The sequence below is a fragment of the Prunus mume genome, linkage group LG5, assembly GCF_029339155.1.
Source record: "Prunus mume cultivar Tortuosa linkage group LG5, ASM2933915v1, whole genome shotgun sequence".
Classification (NCBI taxonomy): Eukaryota; Viridiplantae; Streptophyta; class Magnoliopsida; order Rosales; family Rosaceae; genus Prunus; species Prunus mume.
In genome coordinates, this window is record NC_142702.1 from 28,544,887 (window position 1) to 28,561,807 (window position 16,921).

Genomic DNA, 16,921 nt, shown 5'->3' on the forward strand with positions numbered 1-16,921 from the left:
AGTCTGCAGCATCGAGAGAAGAACTTGGAGAGAGCGGTTTCGATCGGTAACTGTTCGATTTGGAGCGAAACTTTGAGGAATTAGAGGAGATGGAGAGGTTAGAGTGAGCGAGGTGAAGGAAGGTTAGGGTTTCTAGGGCTTGGATTGGAGTGACGGTGAAGTAGTCGATGTTGAGGTAGCGAGTTCGCATTTCCGGTTTAAAAATTTGAGAGCGAGAGAGAGAGAGAGAGACAACGGACTAATTTTCGTTTTGGAAGAATTCAAATTGGCTCTTTAAATTTCGGCCTCTTATATTAATACGAGTGGCGCGGTTTGTTTGTACTAATATGCGCACTATGCGTATCCTGCATTCTTGAATTGACTTGACTATAGATTATGTACCAAGATCTCCACCAGAAAAAAAAAATTCTTCACATTTTTTATTTTTGTTTTTCACTTTTCATATTTGGTGACTAATTTTTCACTCTACGACTTCACATTTTTACTAAAAAGTGATGTGTATTGAAATAAGATAAACAAATGATAAATGTTAAGCTTGAGGAGTTTGCTTAGAGTATCTCGAACTGATATGTCAAAAGTGTTATATATACATTTAACGGTTAGAAATAACATCTCACATCACTCCAACCAATCAAAGTGATGTGGAATGAAGGCTAGAGTTCATTGTTATTTTTGACATCCCAAAAGCAATATGACAAATGAATATTTTTTATTTTTTAAAGACAACTGATTGTAACTTTCATTTATTATTTTCCTTTTTTATTTTTTTTTCTTATTTATCTTAAATGATTTGGCTGTTACAATAATTATTTATTTGACATAGGGTGGAGTAAAAAACTGTGTAAATGTCAAATTGCCACATCATCCATCAAATTTAAATTTGATGTTTGATATTTGACATCTCCCTTAGATGCTCTCATAGCATCTTCAACCGATATATCAAAAGTGCCACATAGACATTTAACGGCTAGAAATAACATTTCACATTACTCCAACCAATGTGTCAAAGCTGATGTGGAATGAAGGATGAAGGTTGAGATGTTATTTTTGACATCCCAAAAGCAAGATGTCAAATGAATATTTTATTAATTTTTATTTTCTTTTTTTTTAAATTAAAAATAAATCAACACTAAAATATAATAAAATAATAATTTAATTTGATATATCGGGTGAGTGTAAAGCTGTGTAAGATGTCAAATTACCACATCACCACAACCATCAAATTTAAATTTAATATTTGATATTTGACATCTCCCTTGAAGATGCTCTTATGAGATTTGGATTAGTTGAACTTTTTCACCTCTATTCATGTGGGTAGAAGTTCGAAACTCTTATATACCTTATGAATATTTGTGTAAACTCAATTGCTTGTACTAAAAAAAATTTACATTCTCTGAATTTTTAAATTAATTATCTTATGGATTTTTAAGCGCACTAACGCACAACACAACATGTAAAGATAAACTATTAATGGGGCAGGGCATATGAACTTCACAATGGGCCTGCCCCACTAAAGCATGGTCTTTTTGTTTTTGTTAGCTTCATTAAGGCATGTTCTTAAATAAAAAAACTTGCAAGTTCACAATAGATGGGCATTCGACTCGACTATTGATTTATTTATTTATCAAAGACTCAATAATTCTCTCTCTGTTCTTGTACGAAAAAAAAAAAGCGCTCCTTCTTTGTTCCTCAGGAACAGAAAGAAGCAGCTTCATGACTACAAGCTGAGCTCAAATCTCACCGAATTGCATAGTTCGTCTTAAAATTCGAAATTGGAATCGGAGAATTAGGGCTACTGCTTCAAGCTTCAGGCTGAAAGTGGACTTCGGGTAAGTAAATTTGGTACTGACCTTCAGCTACATCTCTAAGAGCATTTTGGACTTTGAATTTCTAAACCCTTAGTCTCTTACAGATGTGATATCGGGGCAGCGTGGATTGGGCATTGGACATTTGGATGGGTCACTGTCAAAATCTGAGCTTGTTGCTCCTTCGATATGTAAATGCTATTTCTGTGAACTGAAGGCAATTGGGTGTGGTCAGTTGAAGTTCACCAGAAAGCACTATTGTACAAGGTAATATTTCAATTTATCCAATGTAGTTTTACTCTCATGAAGTCCCCTGTTTTAAAGAAATTTAACGACTTTCTTCATGCATTATCCGGAGAACAAAGTATGAATACTTTCTGAAGTATAATTATCCAATGGAGAAATAATTTGAACCAATTTGATACTTATGGAGGCAGCTCAATTTTTCATGGTCAAAGTTTACATTTTTGTATCTGCTTGATTTGCTTGTCTTACAAACAAAATTATGCAGTAAGGCTAAAGCCATACCAGAAGCAATATATCATTGTGAAAATGGACCAATCCAATCCATATTTAGTTGTCAGGAAACAAAGAGGTTAATCAACTATATTTGCCAGTTTCTGTTGGACATAGAGTAAATTAATATTTTTCTTCTTTTTACTTTTATTTTTTTTGTTTTTGCAATGTTCAATGTTTAATCCATGTAACAATGCAGGCCCATGGAAAGGGAGGATGATGATTTTGGTAGTCTTCATGAGGATAGCATGGATGTCGGACTCCAAGCAACAAATAGGTTGGACTTGAATGTAGAGCAGGACTCCCGCAGCCCAAAAGTTGTCTATGTCAACGGCACTCAGTCTAATCCTCCCTCCATAGGCGCAGACAGTAAAGATTCAGTATTAGAAGTTGGTACAGAGTTCGAGTCTGATGAACATGCCTACAAGTCTTACAATAAATATGCCAGGTTGGTGGGTTTTAATGTTAGGAAAGACTGGGTAAATAAGAGTAAGGTACATGGTCAGGTGGTATCTAGGAAGTTCACTTGTTCTAAAGAGGGGTATCGGCGGAAAGACAAAAGAGATGTTAATGTAAAGAAACATCGAAAGGAAACAAGAACTGGTTGCTTGGCGCATATGATCATCACCCGTCAACCTGATGGTAAATATCGGGTTACACAATTTGAAGAACAACACAATCATGGCAATGTAAATTCAAGTATTGCTCAAGCATTACCAGAACAACACAATCATGACAATGTAAATCTAAGTATTGCTCAAGCATTACCACTACAAAGAGAATGTACTGTTCCTGAAGCTGCTGATGCTGACTCGGTAAAAGAGTTAGGATCATTGTCAAAATCGGCACTGGACTTGATGAATAGAGGGTATAGGGTAAGGGAATCTGTTGATAGTTTTGCCTTAGATTTTGAAAATTATCTTCAATCTGAAAGGACTCGAGATATGAAGGAAGGAGCGGTGGGACGTTTGCTGCATTACTTTCAAAGGCAGCACTTTGAAAACCCATCGTTCTTTTACGCAATACAGGTTGATACTGATGATAAAGTGAGTAACATACTTTGGGCTGATGATAATATGGTATCAGATTATGACCATTTTGGGGATGTGGTTTGTCTAGACACGGTTTGCAGAGCAGACAAGAATTGCCTGCCATTTGTACAGTTTGTAGGAGTAAATAATCATAAACAGGTAGTTATCTTTTCTGCTGCACTGTTGTATGATGACACTGTTCAATCTTATAAGTGGCTATTTCAAACTTTTTTGGAGTCGATGTCTGGGAAGAAACCAAAGGCCATTCTTACCGATCAAGATGCAGCAATTGTTGAGGCAATCAATTCAGTTTTACCTGAAACAGACCATCGGATATGCACATGGCAAATGTGCCAGAATGCTCTCAAGCACCTTAACCACATAGTAAAAGATACCGAATCTTTTGCCAATGATTTCAAGAGCTGTATATATGACCAAAAAGATGAGGATGGTTTTGTGTATGATTGGGGGAATATGCTGGATAATTATGGTCTTCAGCAGAATGACTGGTTAAGATGGATGTTTAGGGAACGAGAGAAATGGGCTGTGGTATACGGCAGGAATACTTTTTTTGTTGACAGAAAAGGCTCACATCTGGTTGAAAGTTTGTTTCATGATTTGAGAAATTACCTATACTCTGACGTAGATGTGCTTGATTTTGTTAAGTATTTTGAAAGGGTGGTAGATGAGCAACGTTACAAAGAAATAGAAGCCAATGATGAAATGAACCGCTGCATGCCAAGACTAATGGGGAATGTGATTTTACTAAAGCATGCAAGTGATGTTTACACTCCAAGGGCATTTGAAGTGTTCCAGCGAGGATATGAGAAGTGTTTGAATATTGTTGTTAACCAATGCAGTGAGAATGGGCCGTTGTTTGAGTACAAAACCAACATATTTGGTAAAAGTAGAGAACACACTGTTACATTCAACTCTTCTGATGATGCAGTTATTTGCAGCTGTAAGAAATTTGACTCTGTTGGGTTTCTATGTAGCCATGCTCTTAAAGTACTTGATCACATGAATATAAAGGTTGTCCCCTCCAAATATATCTTGAAGAGATGGACAAAAGATGCAAGGTTAGGGAGTGCAAGAGAGAATGATGTGCCCTCCATCAGGGATAACCCTAAGCTTGTTGTGGCAAGCCGTTACAAAAATATGTGCGGCCGAATTATTATGTTATCAGCCAAGGCTTCTGAATCCGAGGAAGCATTTCAATTTGCTGTTGGACAACTTGATGAAGTGATGGAAGGTGTGGAGAAAATCTTGACATTAAAACCTCAGGATGCTCAAGCTTTCACCTCAAGTAGCACCGCAAATGCTTCTGATAGTGAACATGCAGTGATTTTTCCAGATGGAAATGCAATTGAAGATCAGGATGACAATGTAGTAAAAGAAGCAAAGGAAAAAGAGACGGCTATTTTTGACAAAGGTCAATTAACAAATGTGAATGGTGAATTCTCTAGTACAAAAAGAATTCAGAATGTAGATGCATCCCTACAAAACACTGATTCCTGCATTTCAAGTCCGTCATTGTATGTTTCACCTGAAGGGACAACAGCAAATCCCATTATGCAGGTGAGTCTCGGCTTGCATGTTGTTGCAATTTGCAATTATGGCATGGTATAGATGCCATGACATGCAACTGTTGTGTTTGCTTTGCTTTGCTCTGATATTAAATATGTAAAGTTTTGATTCTTTCAGTTCTTTTCTTTGTGGCCGGTTTTGATCGTTCCATGTTCATAACACAGGGTTTATACAATTTTGAAGCGAATCAGGTGGTTCAGTGTATGTACCAACAAGATAATCTGGTGATGGAAGAGCAAACCAATCCTAACATGTATCAACCACTGAACTTCTTTTCTAACCAACACGATTCACCTGGCCATTCTCAACTACTGCAGGTACAACCCTCAATTGTTCATCTTATTCTGAGCTGTTGTTGTATGTGAGTTGTATACTCATTGACATGCAGGAACCTCTGATCAATGGCACATACCAAGAGCCCGTATCAAGCACCCCTGAATTGAGGCAGGTAATTAGAAGTAAAAGTCAAAGACTCGAATAAATTGATTCGTAAGTTTGTTGTTTAAATCATAACAAGTATATGGATGGTAATTATTTTGCTTCATGGTTTCCTGTAGGCAATGGATCTCGATGTCCAACATGCACATTCATCTTCATTCTTGCTTTTGGATCGTGGATAGAGAACTTCTGACAGTCCATTTCTTGTGCTCAAGTAAAGGTGAACGACCATTGAAACTCTCTCTCTCTCTCAAAGAATGTATGTTAAATGTATACTGTACAGTCTCAAAAGCCTATTGTTTTTTCATTTGAAATGCAATACTGGAGTGTGAAGAGGCACTCTTGATGTCATATAAAAATGCATTTGATATTGCACCACCTGGTCAACTCCCATTTTTACAACACAAAATGAAGTTTATAACCTGAACTTGATATACGGAAAACCCAAGTTGTATTATGAACTTGGCAGGGCTTCAATGGAGGCAACCTTTGGTCCTTGAAGGAGAAGCTTGAAAAGCATCCATATGCTCAGGGACCTCAAAAGTCAAGACAACCTTGCTCCATTTTGTAACAAATGGAGGAGAACCACAACCACAGTAGGTTTGCTGCACTTGATCTGTTGATCCAGGATAAACCGAACATTGTCAATTGTTAACCACAGTAAATTCTGCAATTACAATTATGGCTGTGACCACTCCCCCGAACAAGGAATATGGGAAAGCATTTCAATGCGCGGGTCCTACTCGTCAACCACACAACTGTGCGACAAAGCTCATCTTTGTCATCTTTGTCTCTTTAAAATTAAAAATTCCCCAAACTTTAACTCACTCACTACATAATAAATCTTACTTTCATCTCTGTCACTCACTCACTTGTCACCACAACAAACACACACTCGCTGGCACTGCCTGCCTAGTGCCTTCTCTATCTCTCTCTCTCTCTCTCTCTCTCACAAAGTCCCCAACTTTGCTTTCTGTCTGTTTCTTCTACTTAGAACGGCCCATTCCCCAGCAATGAGACATGGGCTTTTTCCGGCGACTCTTCGGCCCTAAAAGATCCAAAAGCACCACTTCGCCGACGGCCAACCACAACAAGGAAAATAGGACTACTTCTGCCTCTAACAAACAAAAGCTCACCACCGCCTCCACATCATCAGCTGCTCAAGAATGGGTAGGATTGGACGCCAACAAGCACGCCATAGCTGTAGCCGCTGCTACGGCTGCTGTAGCTGAGGCCGCTCTCGCGGCGGCTCATGCGGCGGCTGAGGTCGTTCGCCTCACTAATGGAGCTGGACCCGGCACTTCCGAGCACGTTAGCTTACCCGTGGCGGCGTCGGCTAGCGTCAGCCGCCATCTGGCAGCCGTAAAGATACAGTCTGCTTTCCGGAGATACCTGGTTAGCGGTTTGTTTTGAATTTTTTACCGTTTCTGCCCCTGGATTTCAGCTGAAATTACGTTTCGTGATGCTTTGTTAATTGGTTCGGAAGTACAAAAAAGTTTCGAACTTTAACGCATGATTATGTTTGGTTTCACTTTTTATTTTAAAATTTTGAATTTCTTTCCCTATAAAATTCTGTTTGCTCGCAAATTACAAGGAAGGGGAAATTTAAATTAATTTGGGATTTCAAATTCTACCTTCCTCTTCTTCTCTTTCTCTATCGAAAAAGTTTCTCGGGAAACAAACATGGGCTTAAAAGAAAGGCTGGATTTGAAGCTTCATAAAAAGTACTGTTCATAAACATAGTTTTTCACAAAATAAAACAAGGAATTAAAAATAAAAATTAGAAGACCGACACTGGTACCAGTTGATGTGTCAACTCGCTGAGTCAGTGTCAGCGTCTGGGAGAGGTGATTCTCTGTGTTATCAACAGCATGTTTACCGTACTTTGACAAACAGTGGTTTCGTACGTGTAATCCGTACTTGACGACTTCTGGGGGCTTCTTCCTTCGTATATGGCTTACATAGAGGTTATTTTCGTATTTTCGTACCGATAGACTCGAATTTGTGTGATGACGTGGGTGCAACTCATTTGGTAGAAATTTGACCTCTGTGTCTCTGACTACAAGCAAGCACAACCCACTGGTTTCCAGCTTGGCTGTTGGGGCCTCTTGCCTCTCCTGGTGATATGATTGGGTTCTACTTGCAGAGAACTGCTCCTGCTCTCCTACTTTCTTTCTTTGCTTTCCCTTTTTCACTTCCAAGTTCAAATTCAAATTAGTGCAGCTTGTTTTGTGGTTGGTTGTCTATAATGAGTAGTTGTTCTGTTTGAGCTGTGATTGCCTTTGACAGTCTTTGATTAATTAAATAACTGGATGAAATGGCAATTGGGATGCTGTTCAATTAATTTTTGAAATTATTTTATGCCGGAAACGAGTTTTTATATCCTTGTTCTTTCTTTTATTTGTTTATTCAGTAGGGATGCATGTGTGAGTGAGATCATGATTTCATCCACAAGCCTCTCCCTTTTCTAAAAGTTTTGTGCCAGTCTGTTCCCTCTAATTTTAAATTCCTGGGCTCTGGTTGCATTTCACAGGAAATATTGTCATAGTTAAGAAAACTGTAATTGTTATGCACACTTGTTTCATCCATTTGATTTGTACTGAATTATATTGGTTAGTATTCTGAGATGTCGATGACCTGATTCTCTGAACTTTGGCGAACTATGACAGGCAAGGAGGGCCTTAAGGGCACTTAAAGCACTGGTGAAGCTTCAAGCTTTGGTGAGAGGCCACATGGTGAGAAAACAATCGGCAGACATGCTCAGGCGTATGCAGACACTGGTCCGAGTACAAGCCCGAGCACGTGCAAGTCGAACACTCATGTCAGACTCACTACATTCTGGCAGAAAATCCTCCCTATCTCACCACCCTGTAAGCAGACCTTTCCTTTTAAATCAGGCTTACTATTTTCCATTTTCTAGTCAAATACGAGGGGTAAAAACACTCTTTGTGCCAGGTTGGATTTGTATGCCATACCATACTCTTAGTATTAATAATTCTCAACTTTTTACCTGGTTAGCTAAATTTTATCGGGACAAATTTGTTTCACTATTTTATTTTGTTGAGTCCAACTTTGCTTACTTTTACATAATTGGTATTCATTTTCTATGATGTCTACTTGCAGCTTCCCAGAAAGTCCTAACAAAATTGGATACCAACCCCGTGCTTGTAGCAGCAAATTTGATGGACCCTCAATACTGAAGGTATTTACTTCAATGGCTGTGTAGAATTTGATTAACCCCTCCTACTGCATATGATGCTTTACTTGTGGATGATATTCTGTAGCAAGTTTGAAACCGGGTCACAAAATTTTTTAATGGAAGCTAGAGAATGTTACTGTCAAAATTTGATCCCGGGACATTGTTGAACCTGTATTCTGGAATACTGATCTTTATTTTATTCATAAAAACCAATTGATATTAATCAAATTCCTCTGTTCCATCAAACTCAGAGATGCGGTTCAAATTCAGAATGTAAGGGATGTCGTAAATCTAGACAGAAGACGGCTGGCGTCAGGTTGGTTAGACCGGTGGATGGAAGAAAGTGCACGGAACAACCGCCGAGATGCTTCACTGAGATATGAGCAAGCAGATGACATAAGGGGTGACAAGATACTTGAAGTAGATACTTGGAAGCCTAACTTGGGCTCCCAACGTAGACCCCAAACCTTTCAAACGGCACATCATGTTCTGACTTCGGATCGTTACAACCCAACATTCATGACATTTGACTCTCCATCCAAACATTCGATGAAAGATCCAAACCTGATTCCAAACCAAGCTTCTATGGACGTCTTATCACTGAGCTCTCTGAAATATGCTATAGCAACAGATGAAGCAGCATTTAGGAATAATGAGAACAGCCCACAAGCATTTTCTGCCTCCTCTAGACCTGGAAGTAGCAGGTAGAAGAGGACATCACTTCACGCCAGCAAGGAGTGAATGCTCGTGGGGTTTCATTAATGGGTATGCAGGTTACCCCAACTACATGGCTAACACGGAATCATCCAGAGCTAAGGTCAGGTCACAGAGTGCCCCAAGGCAAAGGCTTGAGTTTGAGAAATATGGTTTGACCAAAAAGTCTGTTCAGGAGTTTTGGGATGCAGGAACTTGTTCAGATACTAGTTTTGCTCAAGATTCCGACTGTCGGAATAAATCAGTTTTCAGCTCTAGCCGCTTGAACAGACTTGGGAGTGCCAGTCCACGGTGATGTTCCATGTTCTATGTATTTATTTCTGTGTATGGCAGGCGATGTTTTGAGTTTTAATTACTTGACCCTGAATCCTTGATGTACAAAGCTGTTGGAAATCAAAGTTTGGCACCGTGGGTGTCAAAAGTTGAACATAGTTTCAAAAGTGCGAGTGTCCCTTCATGGATTCGAACTCAGTAAAAATGTAATTTCGATTGTGCTTTGTTTACGTATCAAACTTTGGTTCTAGTATTCTTTGTACATTTTTTATGAGTCGCTAGAGTTTGCAATTGCAATCACATCCCACCAAGTCATTTTCAACAACATTCTTTTTCCAAAGCTCATTCACGGGATAAGATCTTTTCACTTAATTGGCGGTGGCTTTTGTGGATTTGGACAAAACCAGGAGAAGGCACTCTTGATGCACACATTTACCGCCAAAATCAAATCAACTGCAAACTGCATGCATTGGATCCCAACCACGGGTCATTATTGAAACTGGTTGTGAAATTGATTTTGGATTATGTAGCAAAGCCTCTCTTTTTGGGTCATCATGTACCCAATTTTGGCTGCTAGCACTTTTACATGGCAAGCAAAAGCATTAAAACTTTTTGATGCAGTAATCAAATCTTTATAGGGCAACTTTAAATGACCTAAAGTAGGATCGCTATAATCATTTCAGTTAGCAATCATGTTACCATATTTGAATTATTAACTATTTTACCTTAAAAGCAACAGTTTAACTAGCTAGCTATCGTCTAACATAATAATTTCCATAATTTGTACAATCAGATCTTCAATTATTTAGATTTTCTTCAACCCAAAACTCGAACCTCCCTTCCTCTGCCCTGCAGCTGAACACATGAGATTGTTTATTTCGTCTTCCATTTCGCTAATTTTCTGGAACCTACTCCTGTTAAAGTTGCATACCCAAACTCATAGGATTCTGCACCATCACAAACCAAAACCATAAACATTGGTCGGAAAAAGACAATGAGGCTGTAATGAGAGGTCATAGTGAGGGGTCCTTCACAACTATTTCATCAACAAATTTCTCAATTTTGGACGGTTAGATTGAACCCCTCGAACATAACCTCATCACTGTATAAGCTCCCGAAAAACAAAAACCAAAACCATAAACAACAATTGGGCTATGAGAGTCCATTCAAGATCATAACTAGGCCCAATTTGTTAATTGTCAAACCTTGAACCCAAAACATGTGGGAGAGAAAGAAAGAGGTACAAACTTACAAGTTGCAATCAGTGTTAGGATCGATGTTGAACCCCAAAGAAACTTGACAAAAGTCGGGCAAAGTAGCAATCGCATAAGCATTTGGGTTGTATGTGGAAATGAGGCCCAATAAGCATCTACATGCAAATCTCCGATTCTCAATTGTGTCAGCAATAACCTTGAGATTGGCCATGGCATTGCAACATGGAGACCCCGGGAAGGGGTCTGGTGAGCCATACGTGATGAAGGTGTAGCAAGTGGAGACCAGTGCCGTCACGGCGGAGCATTCTATCGTGCTAGACACCAATATCGCTGTTGATAACAACGCCATTATTGTTACTCCGATCATCAACTTCCGGCTTCCCATTTCCCAAAATTACATCAACTTACACCTTACTAATTGTAACTTGTTCAGGTTTACGCAACAGCAACGCTTATTTTTTATAGTGACGGTATAGTTGGGTTGGTGTAAAATAAATAACGTGTGGTCTTCTTCATGAAGGTTGAATGACCCATACAACTGTTGACCAAAAAAAAAATTGAAGTCTGACAACTAAACTGAGCCCGCATCTACTATCTAATTAGAAGAAATGAGGCCTGCTGCTTGTATGGGCTAACCCATACCTAGTTTTTATTGTTTGTATAAATTTAACTGAGGAACCACAATGTCAACTTGGTTTCGTGGTGTAGTTGGTTATCACGTCAGTCTAACACACTGAAGGTCTCCGGTTCGAACCCGGGCGAAGCCATTCATTTCAATTTTTTTGGCATTTACACAAATTTCTTTTTCCCTATTTCGTATTGGGTTTACAAGCAAGAAAACGATTTAGTATTGCACTCAACATTGACAGACAAACCAATCGAATGAAGAATGATTGCAATTACATATAGCAACATATCAAACATGCAAAAATTTGAGCATTCCAAAACCCACCAACAATAATACAGCAATTGCCTATACAATAACAGGTAGAGCAAACCAGTTTCTAAAACAACTAAACATTAACATAGTAGAAAAAGAACATATCCCTTTTTTTTTTTTTCTTTTTTGAAGTGTCTGTTTTGAGTGTTAATTTTCTTCACAATGCCATCTAGATGAAGGGACACAGCTGAGGTAGTGACACCAATGACAATGGTCATTCCCATTCTCTCTGCGGAAGAGCATCACCAATGCAACTGTAAACCTGCATATGATCAAAATAACAAGCTCTTAAAATAACTGCAACCAGTTTGATTTGAATAGAAACAAACAACCACTCAGAACGATTAGGGTAAATAACTTACCCAACAATCAGCAGAACAAGAGAAAGAAGCCATAGCATATATTGGTAAGCCTTGTATTTGGACTTGACATTGACACGAGCAGGAATATTTGGTTGCTCCAACCACCCAAACCGAGGACGGGGCATCAAGACAAAGCCGATGAGGAAACCAGTAAGAAACCCACCAATGTGGGCAAAATTATCAACATGTGGCAAAATTCCAATGCCAAGGTTAATTGCAATAATGACCAAAAGGGTGAGGAGGGCTGCAACCTATGGAGGCAATCAAATAAAGAGTGAATTAGTAAACATTATTTATTCATTACTGGGGGCAGTATCTTCTTGCTGCTAAGATTGAAATGTATAGCCTCATAACAGATAGCAAACAGCAGCAAATATTTAATCTGGTTCTACCATAATGGTTAACAGTATCAGCATTTTTCTTTTCTTGAAAGCACTGCTTACCTTGTTGGTATAAATAGTCCAATTGGTAATTAGTTCTGAAAGCATTGCTCCAAGAAGCCCAAAAAGAGCACCAGAGGCACCAACAGAGATGTTCCTTCGAATGAAAAGCGACGAAAGTATGCTCCCACCAAATCCAGACAACAAGTATATAATTCCAACTCGCACTGCCAATTGTAACAGCTCTTGAGTCTACTTGGATATAATGAGATTTTCTCTCCCAAATAGACATTTAAAACTAAGATTATGTGTGATGGTTAGTAACCAAATTCAAATAATAATTAATAACATCAGATTGTACACACAAAAGGTACAAGAAAATATATTCATAGTCAAAGTAATACACTGTGCTCCGGCATCATTTAGAAACAGGAAGAGAAACATACCAAAACCAAATTGCTGTTCTATACGAATTCCAATGAACACCAGGCTCAGCATGTTAGCAACCAGGTGGATTACGCCAGCATGCAACCAAATACAAGTGAAAAGCCTCCATCCCTGATGCTTATGCACAACTTTGGCCCAATCCAAAGCTCCCATCTTCTCTAATCTTCAAAATCATGAAAAGGTTATGAATTGTTCAAATTGCAATAGGTTTTGAAGGAGGGGGAGGATAAAAAAACACAAACAGTAAGAGAAAGGGCAATCTGTGATAATAAGGTGGGTCAATGAAAAAGACACACTTTCAGCATAGTTGAAGTAATTGGTGCACAAACATTTAAACATGTTACAAGAATAAGAAAGCCCGAGACTTTGGATGTTTGAAAGCTTTTCCGTTAGCTTGCACAAGCACTATGTTTAGTATCCAGTGGCTATTCTTTCGAGGCAAAAAAGCTTTCAGCTCATACAGTCTGCTAGAACTTGTTACGACCCTTCAAGGATTGTACTTGTTTTCTTAGGGGATTCTCAGCATTGATACTAACTATCTCAAGATGCAATCTGCCTAACAGAACCCACCAAACAAAAGCGACCTAAGAGCTTCCTCTTCTTATATGCAGAGTAACCGGAATTCGTAGTGTCTCAGAAACTCAATCTAAATCATAATTATCAGGATATGCAATGAAACACAAGCTCTAGCTATAAAGGAACTAAATTTGCACTAATCTAATACCATTAATATATCCTTGTTATCAAAATTAGACATTCAATAGATCCTAGTTTCACTATCAAGCTAATGCAGTAACTACAATTCAACTCATTTTCTACGTGAAACAAAGAAGTAAGAATTTGAAGGCTGAAAAATCTGTAAAGTAGCAATAAAGTAATCAAATCACAAGTGCCCAGAAAACTTAACCACCAACATATATCAAGTGCTTCAAAAGGAGCAACACCGAGATTTTAAGCACCAAAACAGAAACACCAACAAAACAAAAAACCGAAAATTGGGAAATGGGTATGAAAGAAAACCAAAGATTTTTCAATTACGTGGAAGAAGAAGGGCCGAAGAGAGGGTTCTCCTTCAAAGGTTGAAACGAGAACCTCCCAAGAAACCTTGCCTCACACTTGCCCTCAATCCGAGAATTGTGCTTTGGACAATTGTTCACAAACATGACCAAAAGGAACACACCAACGTTAGCCACAACAACCATGGGGACCAACCAAGAAGTCCATTGGGTCTCTGAGTCCTCTATCACATAAGACGACGACGAGTAGCTCTGCCTTGCTCTGTCTTTCACTCCTCTGTTTTCCACATCTTCAACTTCACCAGGCATTTTGTTCCTTCTTTGTTTTGTATGTTTATGGTGCTCTCTCTCTCTCTCTCTCTCTCTCTCTCTCGGAATTGGGTTTGTGGCAGAGCAGAGCCTGTGCAATTGTTTAGATGAAGTTGGTGGAAAGGTTTAATGGAATGGAGAGTGGCACAAACAAAGTGAGGTCAGCATTTTCAGGTTTCTAACTGCAACAGTCCCCATCATGGTGTTACATAAGTTAAGTCTTAGTTTTGAACCAATGGTTCTCTTCCACGTCAACAGGCGCGTGCCATGTCACGTGAGTTTCCATCTGGCCAATTGGCCAGAGTGGTGTCGTGGCTTGGAATGATTGGGTAATGTGGTTTTTGGAGTGTGAGCTATGAACCACTGGACTCTTGCTAAACATGCGCAGATTCTCTGTTTTCCGTTGTTTTCCACCAAGTCACTAACTAGAAGTTACAGTTTCGTTTTTTTTTTGGGTAAAGAAACAGACACTCTGCCTTTTAAATGTGATCGGTTGCTTGCTTCAACGCGTTTTTAACTTTATAAACATTAGAATGAAGGAAAGGAAGGGAACCAACCAAATAATAAAGCTGGATTTCTATTCCTGGGGTCCAAGCAAAAGCTTTATGAAGTTCAAACTGCAAAGAATAATATTTGCAAAAAGACTCAATTATTTTCTTGACTTTTTTGCTCAACCCCAAATCCAAATGAGACCATGATCTAGGCTCATTTCGAAAGTGAGCAGGATTCATACCACAAAAGGAGGAGAGACATATGAAGAATGAGGTGATGCAACGGGGTAGATAAGTTTTTCTCATAAAAAAGAGCCGGAAAAGAAGAAGTTGAGTTCCATACATCTTTCAACTAAACATCATCTTTGATTTTCCCTTGGCACCTAATGTACTAAAGCAAAACCCGTAATCGTATTTGATTCTTGTTTTTTGTTTCATAATTATTCGTACCATATAAATTCTCTCGCTTGCAAAATGGTCTCATCAAACCATTACCCAATTCTAAAGTTGTTAACTATAGAGAGTGGTACATGATTCTTCTTTTCATTTAGTGACAGCTAATAGTTAACTATTACAAATTATGGTAGAGAGAGGAAATGACAAAGAAGTGATGAAGCTTGTAGAAGGACAAAGAGGCGTCGAAAGAAAGAAAGAACAGGATGGATTGGCTTCTTCATAATTAGATACGTACGTGTGGAAGGTGAGACAGGTAAATCAATCATACTCTTTGTCAGAATGCATTAGTAAAGTTTGTTGGTTGGTCTAAGTGTCAGACAATCGAGTTCAGGTTATCCTGTATTGCTTATACCCTACTACATACCATCATGACAGTTTGTACACTTTCTATGGCTCACGTCTGTTTCCTTTCTTTCTTCATCATTCTTCTAAAGACATTTTGTTTGTGTCTGTCTGTTTCTTCTAAAAGGGTTCAGAAACAAGAAACCTAAAGCTGAGGAAGCTAGAAGATTAATCATTCACAAATTTGTTTTCCTTTTTACCCATTGTAATCATTGTAAAGTAGATTTTACTTTAAATCTTTTCAATCAGTTTATGATGAACAAATCCTAAAGCAGAGAGACCTCACTCACAATCATGTGTTAGTATCTTACATTACATGCACTCATAATATGCAAGTTTGTGACTCGTGGGGTGGGGAGGTAAAAGTAACACACAATACTAAATTTGTCACTCCTCCTTTTCGAGCTGCAAAAGTAATCAGAATTTCATGAAAGAAGAAAAGAATTGCTGAACAGAGCAAACCAAATTGAAGACAGACAATTATCAACATCAACCCAGTCACAAAAACGAAAAAGAATCCCACCAGCCTTGGGGCCCTTGGGTGCAGGCAGCACCCTGTGGCAAGTTGACTCTTTTCTTCTGTGACTTGGCCATTACTTCTGCCTTGTTTTCATCCTTAGTTTTCTTAATCTTCTCTTAATTTCACTGCACAATGCAAAGAACATACCGAAGAGCAGCCTCTCTTGCAGCATCTCGAACCTCAGGTTTCTCATCACTTATTCTCTTCTTAACAGTTTCTGCAGCAATGTCCTTGTATTATTAATGCTGATGCTGATGTTCATTTTCTACATCAAAAAATGATGCATCAGCACCAGAATGTCGATCAAATTCATTACAATACCGAAATATCCAACAAATATTAATCAGAAATTGGAACAACCGACAACATACTCAAAATTAATATGTTCTTGGAAAATCAATACACTCGACTCGACAGAGCCAACTAACCAACCAAAGTAATCAATAAAACAACACATGCAACGTGGATTGGCATCTACCCACCATAATGAATTGAATTCACAGAACGAACACATCATTATGATCAGCTACGTGCGCATTCATCATATAACCACGAAAACCCACGTGCAAATTTTACTCTGTTTTAAGTAATAACAGGACAGAGTTTATACATACAAATAAATAAAATTTTATTTAAACAGACAGGGCAGAGTAAGAGTACCATCTACCATGGCATGGCGGCAGTTTGTCACCCTGTTTCTGAGATATACAAATGGTAAGTACATAAAATTATCTTATTGTATATGGCGGAAGGTTTGACTTTTGATTTTTGACTTTTTGACCCAAAAACAAAACAGAATATATCGCGGAGGGTGGGCCATACTTGGACCGAAGAGGCCCACGTAAGCTAACAACTTTATGGGCCCACGAACTCTAATTTTT

The 16,921-nt window shown here is 38.6% G+C and overlaps 4 protein-coding genes and 1 non-coding gene across 7 annotated transcripts; 3 read left to right on the forward strand and 2 right to left on the reverse strand.

Moving 5' to 3' along the window:
* The first annotated feature begins 1,578 nt into the window (after positions 1 to 1,578).
* Positions 1,579 to 6,511, forward strand: LOC103333247 (protein FAR1-RELATED SEQUENCE 5-like). Of its 3 annotated transcripts, none has more exons than XM_089053371.1 (7): positions 1,580 to 1,829; positions 1,913 to 2,072; positions 2,521 to 4,930; positions 5,104 to 5,256; positions 5,328 to 5,383; positions 5,497 to 5,597; positions 6,372 to 6,511. In XM_089053371.1, the coding sequence occupies exons 3-7, from the start codon at positions 2,525 to 2,527 to the stop codon at positions 6,392 to 6,394; spliced, it is 2,739 nt and encodes a 912-aa protein (XP_088909497.1). In that variant the 5' UTR covers positions 1,580 to 1,829; positions 1,913 to 2,072; positions 2,521 to 2,524; the 3' UTR covers positions 6,395 to 6,511. The 3 variants fall into 3 exon arrangements, with proteins under 3 accessions (XP_088909496.1, XP_088909497.1, XP_008234282.2); XM_008236060.3 differs by having other exon boundaries at positions 1,581 to 1,829; positions 5,328 to 5,387; XM_089053370.1 differs by lacking the exon at positions 6,372 to 6,511 and having other exon boundaries at positions 1,579 to 1,829; positions 5,497 to 5,755.
* On the forward strand, positions 6,398 to 9,813 carry LOC103333248 (protein IQ-DOMAIN 23-like). Its single transcript, XM_089053372.1, is given in 6 exon segments — positions 6,398 to 6,772; positions 8,047 to 8,248; positions 8,503 to 8,579; positions 8,828 to 8,848; positions 8,850 to 9,278; positions 9,280 to 9,813. Coding segments are annotated over 6 exon segments (1,410 nt in total). The 3' UTR covers positions 9,586 to 9,813.
* Positions 9,814 to 10,066: 253 nt separating this feature from the next.
* LOC103333417 (Bifunctional inhibitor/lipid-transfer protein/seed storage 2S albumin superfamily protein) lies at positions 10,067 to 11,202 on the reverse strand. The gene is made up of 2 exons (XM_008236247.2): positions 10,816 to 11,202; positions 10,067 to 10,510 (listed from the first exon to the last, which is right to left on the reverse strand). Exons 1-2 carry the CDS (start codon positions 11,160 to 11,162, stop codon positions 10,501 to 10,503), a joined length of 357 nt encoding a protein of 118 aa, XP_008234469.2. The 5' UTR covers positions 11,163 to 11,202; the 3' UTR covers positions 10,067 to 10,500.
* A 268-nt stretch (positions 11,203 to 11,470) lies between these two features.
* On the forward strand, positions 11,471 to 11,544 carry TRNAV-AAC (transfer RNA valine (anticodon AAC)). Its single transcript has one exon. It is a non-coding gene; the product is annotated as a tRNA-Val (tRNA).
* Positions 11,545 to 11,660: 116 nt separating this feature from the next.
* LOC103333246 (RHOMBOID-like protein 2) lies at positions 11,661 to 14,375 on the reverse strand. The gene is made up of 5 exons (XM_008236058.3): positions 13,945 to 14,375; positions 12,906 to 13,069; positions 12,523 to 12,686; positions 12,080 to 12,330; positions 11,661 to 11,979 (listed from the first exon to the last, which is right to left on the reverse strand). Exons 1-5 carry the CDS (start codon positions 14,229 to 14,231, stop codon positions 11,865 to 11,867), a joined length of 981 nt encoding a protein of 326 aa, XP_008234280.2. The 5' UTR covers positions 14,232 to 14,375; the 3' UTR covers positions 11,661 to 11,864.
* Positions 14,376 to 16,921: the final 2,546 nt, after the last annotated feature.

Bases quoted from the DNA above. Each gene is read 5' to 3' on its own strand.
- LOC103333247 (XM_089053370.1), top strand. From the start codon at position 2,525: ATGGAAAGGGAGGATGATGATTTTGGTAGTCTTCATGAGGATAGCATG. The intron at 4,931-5,103 runs GTGAGTCTCGGC...TTCATAACACAG, and splicing joins CAGCAAATCCCATTATGCAG to GGTTTATACAATTTTGAAGC. The intron at 5,257-5,327 runs GTACAACCCTCA...ATTGACATGCAG, and splicing joins GCCATTCTCAACTACTGCAG to GAACCTCTGATCAATGGCAC.
- LOC103333417 (XM_008236247.2), bottom strand. From the start codon at position 11,162: ATGGGAAGCCGGAAGTTGATGATCGGAGTAACAATAATGGCGTTGTTA.
- LOC103333246 (XM_008236058.3), bottom strand. From the start codon at position 14,231: ATGCCTGGTGAAGTTGAAGATGTGGAAAACAGAGGAGTGAAAGACAGA. The intron at 13,070-13,944 runs GTAATTGAAAAA...ATGATTTTGAAG, and splicing joins TTCGGCCCTTCTTCTTCCAC to ATTAGAGAAGATGGGAGCTT. The intron at 12,687-12,905 runs GTATGTTTCTCT...TACAATTGGCAG, and splicing joins AGAACAGCAATTTGGTTTTG to TGCGAGTTGGAATTATATAC.